The 19,252-nt window shown below is 37.0% G+C and overlaps 1 protein-coding gene across 1 annotated transcript in view; it reads right to left on the bottom strand.

The window, feature by feature from the left end:
• The window catches only part of FANCG (FA complementation group G), a 19,077-nt gene extending 6,239 nt beyond the window's left edge, over positions 1-12,838 (bottom strand). Inside the window, exons 1-10 of the mRNA XM_072415358.1 lie at positions 12,747-12,838; positions 11,598-11,756; positions 11,282-11,372; positions 10,534-10,665; positions 9,765-9,955; positions 7,470-7,617; positions 6,598-6,728; positions 4,458-4,604; positions 3,165-3,325; positions 1,443-1,509 (exon numbers count right to left, since the gene is read on the bottom strand). Coding sequence (XP_072271459.1) covers positions 1,443-1,509; positions 3,165-3,325; positions 4,458-4,604; positions 6,598-6,728; positions 7,470-7,617; positions 9,765-9,955; positions 10,534-10,665; positions 11,282-11,372; positions 11,598-11,690 — 1,161 coding nt within the window. The 5' untranslated portion in view covers positions 11,691-11,756; positions 12,747-12,838. The remainder of the gene's footprint in view (positions 1-1,442; positions 1,510-3,164; positions 3,326-4,457; positions 4,605-6,597; positions 6,729-7,469; positions 7,618-9,764; positions 9,956-10,533; positions 10,666-11,281; positions 11,373-11,597; positions 11,757-12,746) is intronic.
• Between the last annotated feature and the right edge of the window lie 6,414 nt (positions 12,839-19,252).

The raw sequence follows: 19,252 nt of genomic DNA, 5'->3' as shown, positions 1-19,252 counted from the left end.
ATCGCGGTATCGGGTGAGTATTATTTTTTTTAATTACCGGTATATTTAACATGTATTCGGTGTATAAGACGCACCCACTTTTCCCCCCCAGTTTTGGGGAAGAAAAAGTGCGTCTTATAGTCCGAAAAATACGGTAATTACATTTTAACCTCCTAGGCGGTTACCCCAAGCCTAGTTCGGGGTAAAAAAACTCGCTGAAAGCGTTTACCCCGATCTAGGCTCGGGGTAGCTAAAAAAAGAATCAAGTGTTGCTTTCGCTGCGGCGCCAAATTCAAATCCCCTTACAGTGCAATCTGATTGTCATACAACATTGTATGACAATCAAAAAACTGAAAACCCCACTTATCTGGTCTCTGCAGCTCCTCCGGAGACGTCTTTTTTCTTCTGTCTTCAGCGGCTGAATGCAGAGACGATCTCTGGGGTTTCCTGGTGACGTTGGTGCGGGCGGGAGGCGCGGTGGTAAATTCAAATAATTTAGTATTAGATTCAATACAAAATAGCTGTATTGAGTCCAATACAAGGAAATCTTTATATAATATATATATAATTATATTATATATATATTATATAAGCCATTGTACAGGTATATTACATTATACACTATTTATTTTTATTTAACAGATTTTTTTTTGTTTTTTTTATTTAAAATTTATTATTACATTTTTTACATTTAATAAATATTAGACATATTTTGGAGAGGTATGCCTAAGAATTATAGCCTACAATGTAAAATAATTTTCCAAGCAAAAAATGTAACGCTTTTTGCATGGAAATACAGAGAATTCCCGTCCTCCGGCAGAGTCCTCCAGCGTTGATGCCCGTCTTCTCCATCTGCTTCTCGGTCGAATCCCCGTCTTCTTCTTCCCTTGGCGATTCCTGATGACGTTGGTGCGTGCGCCTGTCGACAGGGGGCGTGGCTGGAAATTCTAATTCCCAGTTCCTCCATCTAACATTCACCAATAGCAAACCCCTGCCTTGGGAAGCTAGTTGCACCATTCTAGCCCTCAGTTGCCCACAGGATATATGTGCGCAAATGATGACATTTGGGGAACAAGAAATTATGAAGGACAAGGAACAGAAACTTATTTATTTTATTTTACATGATTGTGTGTTTCAAACTTTATTATATTTAGGATATCTACTAGACCCTTGTTTGGACATATTTCGGTAAGTTACAGGTCTACAATATGAAATAAAAAAAAAAAGTTTATGAAAAACAGTGTACTGCTTTTTGGTACAGAAATCCAGTCATCAGTGAAACGCCCAGGAGGTTAAATTATCTTTTAATATTTCAGGAGCCCTTCGTTATTAAAAATATTATAATAAATGCACTCTTTACAGGAAGACACAGGAAGGCTATCCCAAATATCTAAGACTATCAGATAAATTATAAATAGTAAAAGAGGGGGTATTGCCCTTACAAGCTTTTCTCCACTACTTACTTCTGGCTGGGGTTCACAAACTAATGCAGTCATCAGATCCATGTAATGTTCTGCTGCTTGCTTAGTGCTGCAAAGAAACAGATACTGTGTTGCAGGTTCTGAAGGATACAAACACATGTAATATTCACCCACAAGCCTACATAAGATTACCCATGCAGTTTCAATAAAAGTATTTACCCCCTCCCCATTGGTGTTTTCTAGGTGTGTGTAAAGCAATTTAAATTTGTTACAATGAAAAAAATATACACTCACTTACCACTTTATTAGGTTCACCTGTTTTACTGCTTATCGTTATAAATTTAATCAGTCACATGGCAGCTGAATGCATTTAAGCAAATAGACATGTCAAAATTAACTGCGGAAGATAAAACTGAGCTTTATAATGGGAAAAAAGTGATTTAGGTGACTTTAAACATGGCATGGTTGTTGATGCCAGAAGGTCTGAAAAAGGGAAAATATTAAGCGAGTGTCCGTTGTCTGGGCAAAAATGCCTTGTTGGAGCCAGAGTTCAGAGAATGGCCAGATGGATTTAGGCTACAACTGAGGTATACTAATCTAATGGCTACTTTCAGCAAAACAATATGCCATATCACAAAAAGTACAATATGGGCTCTGCAGTCAACAGGTTTTCAATCAATATAACACTTATGGTTTATAGTGGAGAAAAATTGGCATCATGAATGTTTAGCCAACAAATCTGAAGTAAATGTGTAACGCTATCATGTCATTATATACCAAAAACCCTGGGAAATGATTCCATGTCCTTATTGAAACCAAAAGGGTGTTCCAACTCTGCACTAGAGGTAGGTAGTTGTGTGTGAATGTCTATAATTTTTCAATGTGTCCAAAGTGCTAGGTACTAGAAAAGTTTATTTAATAAAGTAGTTCTGGTTTTATGCTTGGGGTCACTGATGAAACACTGCTCCCTGGATTTCTTGTTAACTGCATATGTTTTTCCCCAGCATCATACTGCTTGCTCTTGTATTTTGATGCATTTAGTCTACATCTAAATACTTTCTTAAAGGAAGCATCGCTACAGCATAATGCTGCCACCACTTTGCTTGATAATGATGATGGTGTTTTATGGTCATGTATTGACCATTTGTGATGTACAATGTCATGGGCCAAATGCTCCATTTTGGTCTTTTCAGACCATGGAATCTTTTTCTAAATTACTTCAGAGTTTCTCATGTGCCTTCTGGCAAATAAAATGGAAATATGTCATGTGATTTTCAGTAAACGGGATTTTTGCTAATCTCATAGAAAGTGACAGGGGAAGCACCCTAGCAACCGTTATTTGCATACTCCTTCTAATGTCACTCACGGAGGCTTTGGTGAAGTGTGGTAAACCATATTCTTTATATTACTTAATGATGTAGTGGCTTATATCCATCACCTGTCATATATATTTTTTTTAGCAGAGTTGACTGTACCATTCTTTTGTCCTTATGGTGTAGGGTATGCCACAATACTCAGCAGCAGGACATTCAAGATATTTTTGCATTATACTACTAGAACTGTAAACCTGTCCACTATTCATAGGTGATAAACATATATATATATATATATATATATATATATACACATCATATACTTTTGAAAACGTTATGATATAATCAGAAAGAAATACATTAGGAAGATTACACTGGCCCAACTACATAATTTTACTGTGTTAGTGTAAGTGTCAAGTAAGGAATGTGAAGGATTACATGTATACATTACCAATGTCTTCTGAGGTAGTGATTTGCTATCAGATACTTCACCTCCCAGGAGTTTGGTACATGGACAAAGTGGCTTAAAATTGAGGTGCTCAGTATAAGTTCAGTTCTGAGCAGAAAAAAGGTCTCTATTGAGTTGCTTTTTACACATTGGTTTTCTAATTCCTAAAATGAAGAGAAAAATATTCTCATGGTAAAGTGATACAAATACACATTTAACCCAAGAATAACTATAACATAGAAAAATATTATGGTAACAAGACAACTATGTAGTTTTTTTTTGGATTTATTTCTAGAGGTCCAGACAGAACCTGTCAGGATCAGTGTAAAGGGGCGGGTGTTTGGGTTGGCACATGGATGTAGAGGCAAGTGACAGTGGATAGACATTGTAAGGACGTTGCAGTGCAGAAATGCATGTTCATTACACTGTAATTGGGAAATAGTGAGGTAGGTGTGACAACAGGGAAAAAAATATTTTATTGAAAAACATTAGCTCTTCCTCCCTAGCTCCGGAGGAAAATCCTCTTCCAGCTGCTACTTACCTCAACATGGCAGCTGTAAGCCCTTCCCTGGGCCAAAACCTTCTTCAATGCTGCTTAGATTCTCAAGTGCTGTCAGCTCTGAAGAAGATTTTGGACTGGAGGAGATAAACACTTGAGCAAGCTGTAAATAAGAATGCACGGGGGAGAAGGAGATTGTAGGTTGGGTTATTAATTTGAATAGATGTATATGTGTCCTTTCAAGTGACCTTGTCAATATAGGGTCCAAAGAAAACCAGCCCACATCTCAAAAATCCACAAACATGTAAAAGGACAGAATATAAGGACATTTTTTTGGGGGGTGGTGCTATATGTTTTGCCGTGACTGGGGGAAAATTAAATATATAGCGTAACAAAATAAAAAGAAAAGCAAATCTTGTACTTGTTCTACCAATCTACCCTAGTGATTGTCCTACATCTCAGCCTAAGAGGCTGGCAAAGCTTTTAAAAATTGTACATGAAGCCTTACAGTTAACCTACTAACCTCTAGCAAACAGGTCTACTGTCCCCGGAAAACTTGGCATGAATAGAGTGATGGCCTCTGCAACTTACACAAAGGTAACAAGAAAAGTATTTATGAAGCTGTTCTTGCTAGGCCAAGAAAACACAAATCATGGAGAATGACAGAAGTGAATCTTATATTATATCATGGGAGCCTTTGTTTCCTGTTTTGGGTGGACAAAGTCACTCTCATAAGTGCAGTCCTAAAAGATGATTAGGGAAACTCCTATTCCATTGTATGTTAACTGCATACTTACCCTATGAAGTAGAGTAAGAGCCTCCAATTCAGAGTCCAGTTTCCTCATGTCACAGTACAGACGTGATGTGTGGTACAGAGCTGGGAGACAGTGAAAATTCACACTCAGAGCCTGCTTCCAGAACTGCAGGGCTGTCTGTGGCTTTGCCTAGGTACAAAATACTTGTTAAAGACTTACTATTAATGCTAAGTGTTTTTCATCACTTGTTTTAGGTGTAAAGCTTTTAAATGGAAAGTGCAATATCCAAACAGATTCTAAAATATATTAAACATAGCAAATAAACAGATTCCATTTTACTGAATCCTGAGCAGCACTTTATGAATGCCTAATAGTTGTTACCCTTCGCACCTTGAGCTGTTTTGAAGCTGTTCTGTACTAAATAGGCCCAATTAGTCAGTAGAATTTCAATCAGCCTTGTAAATTAAAATTTAAATTAGGAAGCAATACAATTTATTTGGATCTCAAATTAGTACTTACTGGATAGAATGAGAGCCAACAATACATATAGTTAATTTGATACTATTTCATGCTGGTTTCCCAACACAGCTGCCAAGGCAAGGATAATATAGCCAGCACCAATACTGCCTATTTGGTGTGCAGGAGTGGTGGCTCTGGGCAAAATACATAATTTTTCTGGACAGAAAATCATAAGGAGGTGTGGTGGCCATAATCCTATTTTTCCTTCTCCAGCTACCATGCAGTGATCCAACTTCAGAATCATTGTGGTATCAACTCTTCTGCAAGGTATCATTTTGCTCAGCATCTACTGACCATCAATGTTCACAGACAGAGTATTTTACTACTTAATGACTATCACAATTACAGTGGATCAACATTTACATACACATTGTTAACTAGATGCAATGCTTTTAGGCAATTGGACAATTAGTTTCTGATAGCCAATTGACATAATTGGAGTTAACATATGGAAGATATAAAAGGGCTGCCAACAAACCCACTGCCTATTTGCTTGACATAATAAGAAAATCAAATAAAAAATAAACAGAGCCTCATAAAAAAGTTGTGGATTTCCAAAAATCTGGGAACAACTTCCAAACATGGGCAGGTTCCCCATTTATCTGTGCAAAGAATATTATTAAAGCACTATGTGACCACACAGCTATCATGCCATTTGGGAATGACATTCATTTTGTCTTCTAGAGAACATACTTTGAAACAAAATATGCAAATAAATTCTAGAACAGAAGCAAAGGACCTTGTGAAGATGCAGGAAGAAACATGCAGACAAGTATCTATATACACGGTAAAAGAGCCCTATGTAGACATGACCTAAAATGCTGCACAGCATGAAAAAACACACTGCTCTAAAGAAGCCTTAACAATGCCAGACTGAAGTTTGCAATGGCACATGGAGACAAAGATGCTTTCTGTACATCCTCTGGTCTAATAAATCCATGACTGAACAGTTTGGCCATATTAACCATTGTTATATTTGGAGGGCGGGGAAGATCAGACACGAGTGGGTGTAAATGCATAAGGACAACAAGGTCAGAGCACTGGAGTGGCCACCACAAAGCTTGGAACTCAATCCACAAAGTTTGTGGGCAGAACATTAAAAGTAAGTGAGAGCAGGAAGGCCTACAAACTGAACGGGTTTACTCTAAGAAGCTTCTGGAAGGTCAATAAACACTTTGAAGGCAATGCTGCTGAATATTAAGTGTAAACTTATGACTCACTGAAATTGTGCTATATTCAATAAAAAGTGATGTAATCTTTATCTAAAAATTTTAGGAGGATGGTAGATGTCCTAGAGGATATGCTAAATTTCTGGTTCCTTAGTATAAAATTTGTGGAGGGGTTATACACCGAGTTTTAATGTGTATGTAAACATCTGACTTCATCTGTTGATTCCATCACGTTTGTTTAGTGATCACTAAATTAGCACCTGTGTCACATTCTATTGCAACAATTCAAAATTCTCTTTGTAAAAAAAAAACTGGTTGCATGAACTCCTGAACATAAATATTTATGGGTTTTACTAAAAATTAATATATGTTTGAGTAATACAGTAAATGCTTTTACCTAAGAAAAGATAACTTGCTCTAATAAACTACTAAACTGTTGTTTTGATACAGGAAATGAGAATAGATTATATATTATCACATCAGCTACAATATACCATCTTGTAGAAGGACCATCCAAGACAGGTGTAGATCTCGGCAAGTATTTTACTAGAACACAGGCTGTTGGCAGCTTCTTGTAAGAGGTTTACAGCTTGGGGAAAGTTGTCAGCATCCATTAAAGTCAAACCTAGCAGAGAATTCAGTTTTAGCAACATTTAGAGAAAAAAAAGCATCCAGCAGAATCAATGATCCAAATTTAGCTTAACAATATTATTGGGTTTACAATCAAAGCAAAACTCCCATCTAAAGAACTGACTAATACAAGTTATATGCTAGCTATAGGTGTAAACTGAATGGCCATACATATGTGCAAAGCCAGAAACTCAAGCATAGTTACATCACCAATATAATGGGTGGGATATACACGGTAAAATGGTGGGTGGTATATAATTTTGTGATTGACTAAACTATGAAATACAAATTTTGTGTATACTAACTCTTTACAGAGATTTTTATTTCTAAATGCTCATAAAAAAAAAAGTTCGCTTTGATGGTAAACTGTGGAAGCATATGAAAACATATGTTACAGGAGGGTATGACAATTGTGATGATGAATAAAAAACTGCTGGATGGACAAGTCCTATGTTACCCCTGTTTAAGTATAACTGTAGGAAACTAGATAATGTAGAACTAGCTGTGTATGCAAATTTTACTTAATATACCTGCTCTTTTAAAAAAAATATTTATTCCATGTTTGTCATTGTGGTTCTGTAAGGGTGTATAGTAAGAAAATCAAATCAGGTATTTAAGTCTCATGAAGATTATACAACATGGTCTCCATTCAGTATGCTAACAAGGACTAGAAGTCAAACATTAATGTTATGACACCAAAAGCATGTTTTTCACACAAACAGTTTTGAATAGTTACCTTGAAGAAAGGCAGCAGAGGTATAGAGAATATCTCTTAAGGTGCAGGCACTCTGTAGAGTCTGAATTTCCTCCTCTTCCTGATAGGAAACTTTCCACACCTTGATCAATTCCAATAAGTTGTAGTTTTTATATGACAAAGTAGTTTCCTATGCGGAAAAATAAGAAAAAACACTTTTTTGCCACCCTATTCCGTTTTATTTGTAGTTTTCAGCAACAATTTACTGCAAAGGAGGATTTGCCTCCCTGGCCAGTAGTATTATTGTATGTTGGCCGTGAATAGAGCTAGTTTTACAGGTAAGACATTGTTAAGTAAGACATGAAGTCACGTGTTGTTCACTGCATGTGGCAGGGAGATGTCTTCCAGTGACAACTTTCTTTGTAGCCCTGAGTTGCAAGTAATGCAAGTAAATGTCAAGATCACCCATTTTCCCAAATGCTCACCAATCAATGCATTACCATGTCACTTTGTTGAGGGTATGCTTTATTTTGCCCACATACATTTTTCCCTACAATGGCTGGTTATGTTGCCCCCTAAGGTCAAAGCTCTTAGTACTGCCCTATAGCAATTCGGTTGCTGCAAGTTAACTTAAACTTTCAACCACCTAGTAGTCATCTGTATGATGTTTTGATGAATAATAAGCAAAAGGTGTGGTAGATATTACCATACAAAATAAAATATCCTATGATGGAATAAAAAATACAATTTATTGCTCATGCCAGTCAATGAAAATACACATAAAAATACATATAATGGGAGGTGTATTACCCTTCAAAATCGTAATATTTCCCTTTATGAGGTCTTGAGATTTACACAGTACAGTTAAATAAATGACACCACTTGTTGTTAAAGTGGAAATAAATCCAGTCTATCCTCACCTGTCCATGTTCTGTTCCGAGCGTTGCCATCTTCTTTCCCTTCTATTCCTTGTTCCAGTATTCAGCAACCGGGCCGGCATAAGTTCAATAATTCCTGGTAGCTGCAGAGGTTATGCTCGATATCCTGGCAACCAAACACTGAGCCGCACATGCGGTTGAGGTTTAAGAAGGGTTCGGGCAGGTGAGTATGTTTATTTGCAGATGGGCCTGTTCCTTTCTACAATTAAACCCTCTAAAATCGTAGATTTATAAAACAGAACTTTAGTCTTATTTTAAGAAACTAATATGTCCTCTCTAGCCACCCCCTTTCTATGACTGGACAGTAACAGAGATACAGAAGACTGATTTAGTCATATCTCTGCAAACTCTGCTATCTCCTCCTATCAGCACATTCCTTGCCAACACATCGTTATGTAGCACACCTAATTTGCCTTCAGTCATTTTTCTCCCTTTGCCAGATTAATCACAACTGTAAAAGGGATTATAAAATATCAACACAAGACAAATCAGGTTCTTACACTAGATACATTTAAAAACAACTGCTTTAATGCAATGTTACTCAGCCAGGATTCTGTGGAACCTTAGGTTTCCTCCAGAGGTTGATAGGGGTTCCTTGAGCAATCAGTTACCATTGACACCAATGATAAATCTGGCTCTCTGTAGGGGGAATATTGTTCCCACTGGACAGTGATGTAGGAGGCATTCTTCCTACTGACCACCACACTAATGTAGTGTTACAGTATTTATAGTTAGGGCTTCCCTAAAGACCTGAAAAGTATTTCAGGGGTTCAAAGTTTGAGAAAGTGTGTACTAGGTTTGGATTTAAAGTGACATTTTTCAATTATATTAAAAAAAAAAACAGTGATATATCTCAATCATTACCACACCTAAAACCTGTTTATGACCCTCAGGCCAGTTTACCAGATGTTCTTTTTGGCTTTCTGTGAGGTTGATAGGGGTTCCATGAGCAATCAGTTACCATTGACACCAATGATAAATCTGTCTCTCTGTAAGGGTAATATTCTTCCAACTGTCCAGCAAGAGTAAGAGACATTCTTCCTACTGACCACCACACCAATGTAATATGAGTTGTAGGGATAGTAATTACAGCAGGAGTTCCTCAAAGACCTGAAAGTTGTTTCAGGGGGGTCCTCCATGTAAAAAGGTTGAGAAATACTGCTGTAATGCATGAATCCTCCCAGAATTGATAACTGGGCAGGGTTGACAATGCAAACTGAGAATTTGGTGCAACAAAGTCTGACTTGATTTGCCTAATTATATTAGGTATTTCTTTCTCTATTACAGCATTTTTAAGGAGAATAATCAACAAGAAAGGTAAGCATATTGCAAAAATGTATACAATGTGTTGTTTCCCCAGATATAAACCATTTGCACAGGTCACCTGATGAAAACATACCTGATTAACAAGGTGAAATAAGTTCACCAAAGGCTCCAGCTGATTTTCTGCCAGCCACAGGGCACTCTGCATTCTAGCTAATCTGTTCAGAGCAGAAAATGTTTCCTGGGGATACACTGCAGAAAGGACCTTCTTCCATAGATCTATTATCGCTGTGTTCTTCACCTCTCCACAGTTTCTAGTCTCAAGCACTGGCAGCAAAAAAAAAAAAAAATATAGTTAAGCAGCAAGATCCAGCGTCAGATACTGTCAATTTCACAATGTACATATAGTTAACTGGTCCTTTTGTATTCCTTCAGGTGCATTGTTGTTTACGTTTACTTTTAAAAACAATTTGCACTTCATTTCTTTGTTTTGGCTAAGCATTGATAGCCATAGATTTTCACGACATATTTTCTTTTGCCCAGCTCGAAATGTAACCCTTCAACTTACAGGGAAAACTATTAACATTTGACAACAAAACTAACAAGTAACATGAATTCCAAATTTAACCCTAATAATTAAATCCCAAACACTATCCCTACTTACCTTTACACAGCCAAAATGATTGTGTAAATTGCACAAAAATAGGCTCTGCTCCTGTCCCCTGTGCCTCAAACTTATCAGAAGGACAATTATGCTTTTAGCTGCACAAAATATGCATAAGTATCAAATGAGTATTAAACAACTACATAAGCTTTCTTTAAAGAGACATCTGCTTGATTCAGAAGTGCACTTTTCTAAAGACCAACTGCCATCCAAAATCTATGGGCATGCTATGATTCTTTACCTCTGAACAAGGCATTCTTTAATTCTTCTTGATGTTCACAAAGAAATCCACCAGTTATGTTAATATGAATTAACAAAGTGTTGTACACAACTGTCAGCTCCAATGGAAGGTTGTCAGCTGTAGGTTGTAAACCTGTAATCAGAAACATACAAAGGTTTGTAAGCACCTAACAGATCAACTTCTAAAGGTAACGTCACAAGAAATACAGTTGTCTCTTTGCCCCCTTTAAGTGACCTCCACCCAAGGATGTCAAAATACAAAGACCTGTCCACTGCAGCTTAGTTTAATATGTATTCTTAAACCAGCCTATCTTGAAATCTGCCTTTGAGTCAGCCTTGACTACTGAAAACAAAACAAAAACTAATTGAAAGATAGCTTTTAGATTTAAACACAAGTCTTAACTAAGAATAAGAAGATATTGTAGTGTTTGTGTGTAATATTTGTGCCTGGAGATTACCTGTCTGGGTACACAAAGTACATTAACCCTTCCTCCAAGTTGATGCTCAATTCTTGTCTCTTTTTAGCTACCATGGTATCATTCACTAGTCCAATACTACAGTTCATATTGTCTGCTGAGCCTCTGGCCCTGCTCATTGGCCGGGACAAGTTGTAGGAGGGGACAGAGTTTAGATGCAAAGATGGTGTAAAGATTAAAGTAACTGTAGATAACACAAAGAAGCATAAAGCTTAGCTTAAAGTATAGACATTCCTTAAAGAACGGACAGCTTTACTTTAAAGAAGTCAGCACCTTGTATTTTCTGAAGCAAATGTGAAAGCTCCGAATTACACTCCAGTAATTTTTTCTTTAAGGTTTGGAAATCCCCTCTTGTTTTGAAATCCTGAAAAGTAGAATACAAATGACATGCAGCAAAATCCAGACCAATGCAATTTCTACATGACATTTATGCTGATTAGCTACCAAAAGATAGAAAAGTGTTTAAAATAGAGTAACAGGACATTCATATAATTCCTAAGCCATAACTGTTTATTAGTAAAAAAATATATAGGCATTAAATCATTAACCAAGATTTTCAAGCTAAGTAAATAAAATACTAATTATTTACTTTCCAACGTCTAACAACTGTGTTATTCTCCTGAATCCATAGTTTAACAATGCTTTCATCCCCAGGACTTTGCATTTCACAATCAACTTCCATCTTTCATGCTGGAGTCAGGTGATGATCCGAAGTTCACCCAGGCTAAGCCGCATAAGTAACTCATATCTGTAAAGTCACAAAAAAATTATATCAACATCATTTCATCTTTCTAAAAATCAGTTATGTAATTGTTATTGTGCCAAACATTGTAAACCAGGTTAAGCAGACATATTTTGTACACACACACCTCCATCAAACATATTTATTCTTGTTCAACAATAGGTGCTGTTCTTTTTTTAGACTTTGTTTTCAGTATTTTCACGTTTAACAAGGAAATAACACACTTTACTATATCTATGGAGAAAGCCAAGATAGTCACCCAGGGTAGATATGTCTCATTCAAACTGACATGTTGGGATTAGGGGATTGGAAGTAAATGCCCCCTTAGAGGGTGGGGCCATAACACCATACATTGGCTGCAGAGGCACTTGCCTTTTGGGCTCTAAGAGCCTGAGAATTTTTTTCCCAGAAACCTGAGGACATCTTGTGGACAAAACAGGTACGGCAGGAAGGGGGTTGTAGCCGCACGCTTAAGGAGTATTGAGTATTCACCTATGAGAAACATTATTATTTACCGTTATAGGGTCATCATGTTGCCCAGGCAAGTAGCAATGTTAGAAGTCAGCAATGAGAATTACAGGTTCCCTTAATCCCAAACTAGTGAGCTTATAAAGGAGTGTTTTTGTTTAGAATTTGGGCATTGAAGTTTTCAGTTTAGTAAACACAAATGATTTTAGGGTTAGATAAATTTAGTCTAATCTTTTATATTTGAAGAATAGATGCACTTCCTCTGTCCTGCCCTAATCCATGACACATTGTGGTTCTATGCAGTGCAGGGTGTGCGGCATCTCATAAATAATGGGCAGAAATAAGACAAACACTGCTTCCAGTGATCAGACACAACCAGAAGCTAGACCTGGAGGATCCACCTCATACCATACGAATGAATAGTGCCGCATATACAGTGCACACACATGTCAGATATACAGAGATTACATGAACGACCATTTCATTTCCCGTAATCAGTAAAGAGCTCAGAAAACATGTCAGCCTGACCTCCACATCTGTCTAAAGCTCCATACCACGGTCCTAACACTTCTAGCAATCTTCTTCCAGCCACCACACTCAACTTCCCGCACGTTTACACTGCAGACACTCCCCCTACAAGCCTATTGGCTGAGTAGCTTTACAAGTTGCTCATGGGAAATGTAGTTACAGGTAGGGGTGATGAGTGGGCTGCTGATAGAGCTCTAGGAGTCCTGTAAACTACAAGTCCCACCTATTTCATCCTAATGGGACAGACCTATATATATCAGTGGTATTATTAAGTGCTTTTCTGCTAAATTGTTCAGCCTGTATGTTTTTAGTTTCCCGTAAAAAAGGAACCTAGCACCATTCCTCTTTTTCGAGGATGCAAGGCAATACCCAGCGTGCTACCTAATTAGTGTTTATGTACAACACCCTGAAAAAGTGATGGGTGATATATTAGTGGCATGTAATACAGGTAATAGAATCAGGATAGCTTGTAGCAGGAAGATATGAATGACAAACACATTTTTCTCATATTAATAGATAAAAACAAGATACTGCATAACCTCCACAACAAAAACCTTACCGAAGTGAACAGGGACAATGACTGATATCGTTAACCTCCTGGGCAGTTCGTTTCTGTCCGGTTTTATATGTAATTTTTTTTCATGAAAATGTATTTTACAGTATAATATAATAGTTTGAGTATAATAAAGTTTAAAACACAAAATCATGTCAAAATAATAAATGAAAAATAAAAATTCAATTTTTTTATAATAAATAATATACTAATATGTTACTGTATAAAATAAATGTTCATGAAAGTCAACATACTGCTTTTACACATATAAAGCCACTGTATTGCATTCAATACAGTTATTTTGGTTGAATGCAATACAAATAGATTTGAATTTCCCGCCCCGCCCTGAACAGAAGGTCCGTACGCACTGACGTCACCGGGAACTCCCCGATGACTCATTGAGTGCAGAGAATGCTGGCCGGAGGAAGGAAGAAGACGGGAAGGACAACAAAGGATGCCGGCGGATCAGGTAAGTCGCAATTTACTATTGTTTTCCATAGGTTTAGCTACCCCGAGTGTGACTCGGGGTTACCGCTTCCAGCTTCTTTTTTCTAGTCACACTCGGGGTTATCGCTGGGGGGGGTTAAAGGGGATCGATATAAATTTTTGGTGTGAGCTTTTGGAAATAAAATTCAATATAGTCTACATGTGGGTTTGGGAAGCCAGAGATACCTTTTACGTCAGTCCAGAAGGAACAACTATTAAGATACTGCCATAAAAGCTCCATACACAGTGGAGCTCAAGATCTTGGGTATAAGATCCTCACCCGTTGGTACAAGACTCCAGATAAATTGCATACGATATTCCCCACAGAATCAGAGTTATGTTGGAGATGTGGTTTAGAGAGAGGTATGATGCTCCATTTATTTTGGTCCTGTACCTTGGTCAGGAAGATATGTCAGTTAGATCCACCCCTGATGAGGTTTTTTCTTTTTCACCTTAATTATTGGCCTCAGAAAGCCTATGACAAATCTGTGGTGTGTGAAAGGCGTGTATTCAAAATCTTTGGCCACAACCGCAAGGTGAATGAAATTAAATTGATGGAATATTTGACTTTAGGATTGAATAGAAAGGGTGAGAAAATCTGGGACACCTGGGCCCCATGGATTATGTTCCAGGAAACTCAGGAATACAAGAATATGATGGGGAATAGACTGCTGCAGTGGTTCAGGTGGTTTGAAATAATACGATTATCCAGTATATATTAGAGTTGTTTGATTTATCACAAAATCGGTATAGGGAGCTCTAGAAAGTTATTTGGTCCAAGTACTTGATGTGAATTTCATGGGTCTTACTATGGTAACTATAATGTTTTTTCTATTTTACTGAAAAATATGTAATATTTATGTTGTATAACCTATGTTTCTGGTGCATATTTATGTGTTATTTGAAAGTGAATGTAAAAAAGCAGTGATTTTTGTTATAATCTGGTACTTTTTATTTCATATATTTTGTTATGAAAATCTGTACAAAATTCAATAAAAAGATAATGTTAAAAAAAAACTCTATATAGTCAACCAATCAGATAAGGAGATTATAAAAAAAGATAGACCTTTTGTAGGGCTTCCCCGGACTGGCTAGAAAAACACTCCATTGTGGATGATGACTACAAATTCTGATATTAAGATTATTACACAGTATTTATTTAACGCCGACATATTATGCAGCGCTGTATAAGTCCATGGTCATATCACTAGCTGTCCCTCAAATGAGCTCAGGATCTACTACTAAGTCGATAACCCAATATTTTTTAGGGGGGCAATTAATCTAACATTTAGATACCCTATAAACACATAATGCCACCTACAGATGGTGCTAATATTTCTTAAGCCCTTTTAAATATATATGAAATCTGTAAAAAAAATAAAATGAAAAAAAAGACCAACTTTTACTCCAAGTTGAAAATAACAATACCTATTGTACAGGGCTGGCTAGATCAGCCTGGACCTCACAGAGGTCACAATACCCATTTTCTGGAAAATAGCTACTACAAAAAACAACAGATTTAACAAAAAGGACACCTACACAGGCAGCACCTTGATAATATTTTTTTCTATCTCTAAACTGTGTATTAGTACTTTTTTATCCACTGCTCGAAGTCTGTTCTCCGGTGGTTGTCCTGATTCTCCTCTACGCTCCCCACACAGCCTGCAGAATTTTGTTCTTGGACATAGTTAGTCCCACCTCAGACTCACTTCTGAGGCAATACTAGCCTCCCAAGGTTTGTGGGGGTTTATTATAAGTGAAAAAAGCCATAAGGTTTAAGGGATAGACTCCTGACTTACACTGACAGGATGGCTTTAGGGCAAATACTTAGGGTCATAAGAAAACTTACCAGTGACACTGAAGGCATTTTTAGTTTTCTATCACTGACCAGGAACACTTATGACTCCCAATGACCACCAATGAAAGATAATTCTCTATTTGCACTGCCCACAATGTGGCCCCAAGCACTGTGATGCACAGTTAACAGGTTATTAGGTCGAAAAAAGTCGGGGAACCCCCTTATCAATAATCACCACCTTCTCCACACTATTGATGCAAATGAAAAGAATATACACTCCACAGTAAATAAACATATTTTAATTCAATAAAATAAAATAAAAATAAAATTTAATCACTTTCCACACTTTAGAATCACTCTAAACTTTATTGTGAATTCTGTGATTATTGTAAACCTTGGCACCAGGAAAACTGTCCATTAGAAAAAGGCTGAAATTCTGTTACCACCAATTTTCTAGGCTTTCTCACATTAGCTCCACAACCTCCACCAGATGGGCGGCTCTTTTGGGTGTTACAGAGGGCAAGGACACCCAAATATACCACTTCTGGCTTTTCTCTCCTCAAATCTTCACCTAACTTACTAAATTTGTTCTGGGTGCTCAAAAACAGGAGCAGTCTTGTTTTTCAGTATAACATCCCCACTCCCACTAATTACAGTAACCCAGCCCCCTACCTAATCATGCTAACTTCTCATGTGGCCTAGGGTTTTTCCATTGGTATACCCATGTGGCACACTGAGCCCTAAGCAAAAACCTTTATCCATTAAAATATGTATATTTTCCGTAGGTGATGGTTTTGGTGGGCAAGGAAGGCAAGCTGATGGTAATGTAGGTAATGGTTGTTAGGTTGGGTTGCTCTGTAGGAATGAGCAGATGGTGGGGGCTTCTTTGGTTAGTAGACAGTGGTGCTGTGGGTAAGGGTGCTAACAGAGCCATAGACGAAAGGAGTTGTGGGTAAGGGTGGAAAGCTGGGCAGATGAGTCTGGCTAACAGTAGCCAGATTGTAGACATGTTGTGTGTAAAGATGGCCCAATCCCAGTCATATGACACTCCAGTCTTGTCTTACTTACTTTAGGGATTCCTCGGTCTTTGAAATGAGAAATAGACAAAAAATTATTGCATTCAATTTACACAGGCCAGTGCCTAAATCCCACCTTAAAACTGCGTGAACAGACATCACCTTACATGATATGCTATGGACCAAACCAGTCAAAAACCTAGTACGGTCTCATGAAAACCAAAAGAACACAAGTAGAAGTCCTGATATTGGTCAGAGCTATTTGTGGGATTTTTACTTTGCTTGAGTGGCACAGAGTTTAGGCGGACAACTCTACAAATGCCAGGGTGAAAAAATAAACTAAAATGTAAGGTTACTATAACAGGCAACAAAGCTTAGATTTCTCTCCAGGCGTGTTGGCCTTTGTGCTGTGATAGATGAAACATGTAAGTGGTTGCAGAAGACCGTACCATATGTACAAAGTGTGGTGATATAGGTAGCACCCTTATGGGTTTATTGCATTTTCACATTTAAGCTTAACTACAGCCTGCTGGATGATATAGACAATCTCCTGCATTGTGAAGTAACAATGTGGGGCGCATTCATTGCAAAATACAAGTAGCAAGGAGCAACAATTCAATACAGACGCTATCAGGCAGCGTGATCTTCCGATCCATGGTACCAATGTAGCTGTAATGTCACCATGTGGAGCTGCACGGAACAGGAACCCGTGCTGCCACCACCCACCAATTATAGGGCTGCATTCCTCACACCAATCACCAGTAGTGTGAGTTCTGCTGTATGTAATGTTAGTAAAATATGCAAAAAGCAGAACTTTCTCCTACTTATTAAAACAGTGCAGTTTTCATGCAGATCATGTTAAAAAGGTTAACATATACTGATAAAGGGGAGGCCATTGTGTCAGCATACGCACCCAATATATTATACTGAGCTTCATGTTCATTGTAGATCAGCAGACAGATTCAGAAACAGAATATAAATATATATATGAGATGCAGTGGTTATAGCAGATTTCTGTGGATTATAAATATTAACAGGATTTATATAGCGCGAACATATTACACAACACTGTACATTAAATAGGTGTTGCAAATGAGACGAACACAGACAGTGACACAGGAGGAGAGGACCCTGCCCCGAAGAGCTTACAATCTAGGAGGTGAAGGAAGTAGCACATAATAGGAGAGGAGAGATGTAGTGGGGGTTTTAGAAGACATAAAAAGATGGGTAGGCAAATTAAAAAATGTGTTTTAAGTGCTCTTTAAAATGAGCAGAAAGTAGGAGCAAGCTTAATTGGATAAGGAAGTCCATTCCAGAGAGTTGGGGCAGCTCTAGAAAAATCTTGTATCGGTGCGTGTGATGTGGTTATGAGTGTATATATAGTATATGAGTGTATGTATATATATATATATATATATATATATATATATATATTATAACGATCGCATCTATCATGTGTACAATATCTTTGAACAATCGTTGAATGATCGTATCATTATCTGCATGTATAGAATTGGTGCTATACGACTGTTCAAAGATATCATTCATGATCGGTAATCGTTCGTCGGCTGTTTGTTTCTAAACGATAACTATAAGAAGTGTGTACGTAGCTATAGGATTCCTCCAGAGATTGCTAGGGGTTCCTGGAGCAATTTGTACCTCTCAGTCAGTTGAAGTGCCTATGAACTCTTTGGCTGTCAGCGTGACATTCTTCCCACTGACCAGCACAGTAATATACAGTGAGTGATATAGTGATTACAGTTCTATAGCGTTTAGTTATAAAGTGCTTATAGGCATATAGCAGATATAGCGATATAGTGAATATAGTTATATAGTGATTACAGTTCTATAGCAATTATAGTTATATAGTGATTATAGCGATATAGTGATTATAGTTCTATAGCGATTACAGTTCTATAGCGATTATAGCGATATAGTGATTATAGCGAAATAGTGATTACAGTTATATAGTGATTACAGTTATATAACGATTATAGTTATATAGCGATTACAGTTATATAGCGATTACAGTTATATAGTGATTTCAGTTATATAGCGATTACAGTTATATAGCGATTATAGTTATATAGTGATTATAGTTTAATAGTGATTAGTTATATAGTGATTATAGCGATATAGTGATTACAGTTATATAGTTATTTAGTGATTATAGTTAGATAGTGATTACAGTTATATAGCAATTATAGCCTTATAGTGATTACAGTTATATAGTGATTACAGTTATATAGTGATTATAGTTATATAGTGTTTATAGTTATATAGCGATTATAGCCTTATAGTGTTTACAGTTATATAGTGATTATAGTTATATAGCGATTATAGCCTTATAGTGATTATAGTTATATAACGATTATAGTGATTACAGTTATATAGTGATTATAGTTATATAGTGTTTATAGTTATATAGCGATTATAGCCGTATAGTGATTACAGTTATATAGCAATTATAGTGATATAGTGATTACAGTTATATAGTGAGTACAGTTATATAGTGATTACAGGTATATAGTGATTATAGTTATTTAGCGAATATAGTTATATAGTGATTATAGTGATATAGTGATTATAGTTCTATAGTGATTAGTTATATAGCGATTATAGCGATATAGTGATTACAGTTTTATAGTTATTT

The sequence above is a fragment of the Pyxicephalus adspersus genome, chromosome 6, assembly GCF_032062135.1.
Source record: "Pyxicephalus adspersus chromosome 6, UCB_Pads_2.0, whole genome shotgun sequence".
In the NCBI taxonomy this organism is placed as follows: Eukaryota; Metazoa; Chordata; class Amphibia; order Anura; family Pyxicephalidae; genus Pyxicephalus; species Pyxicephalus adspersus.
The sequence above is the reverse complement of the archived record's forward strand: the minus strand, read 5'-3'. Positions and strand labels throughout refer to the sequence as shown.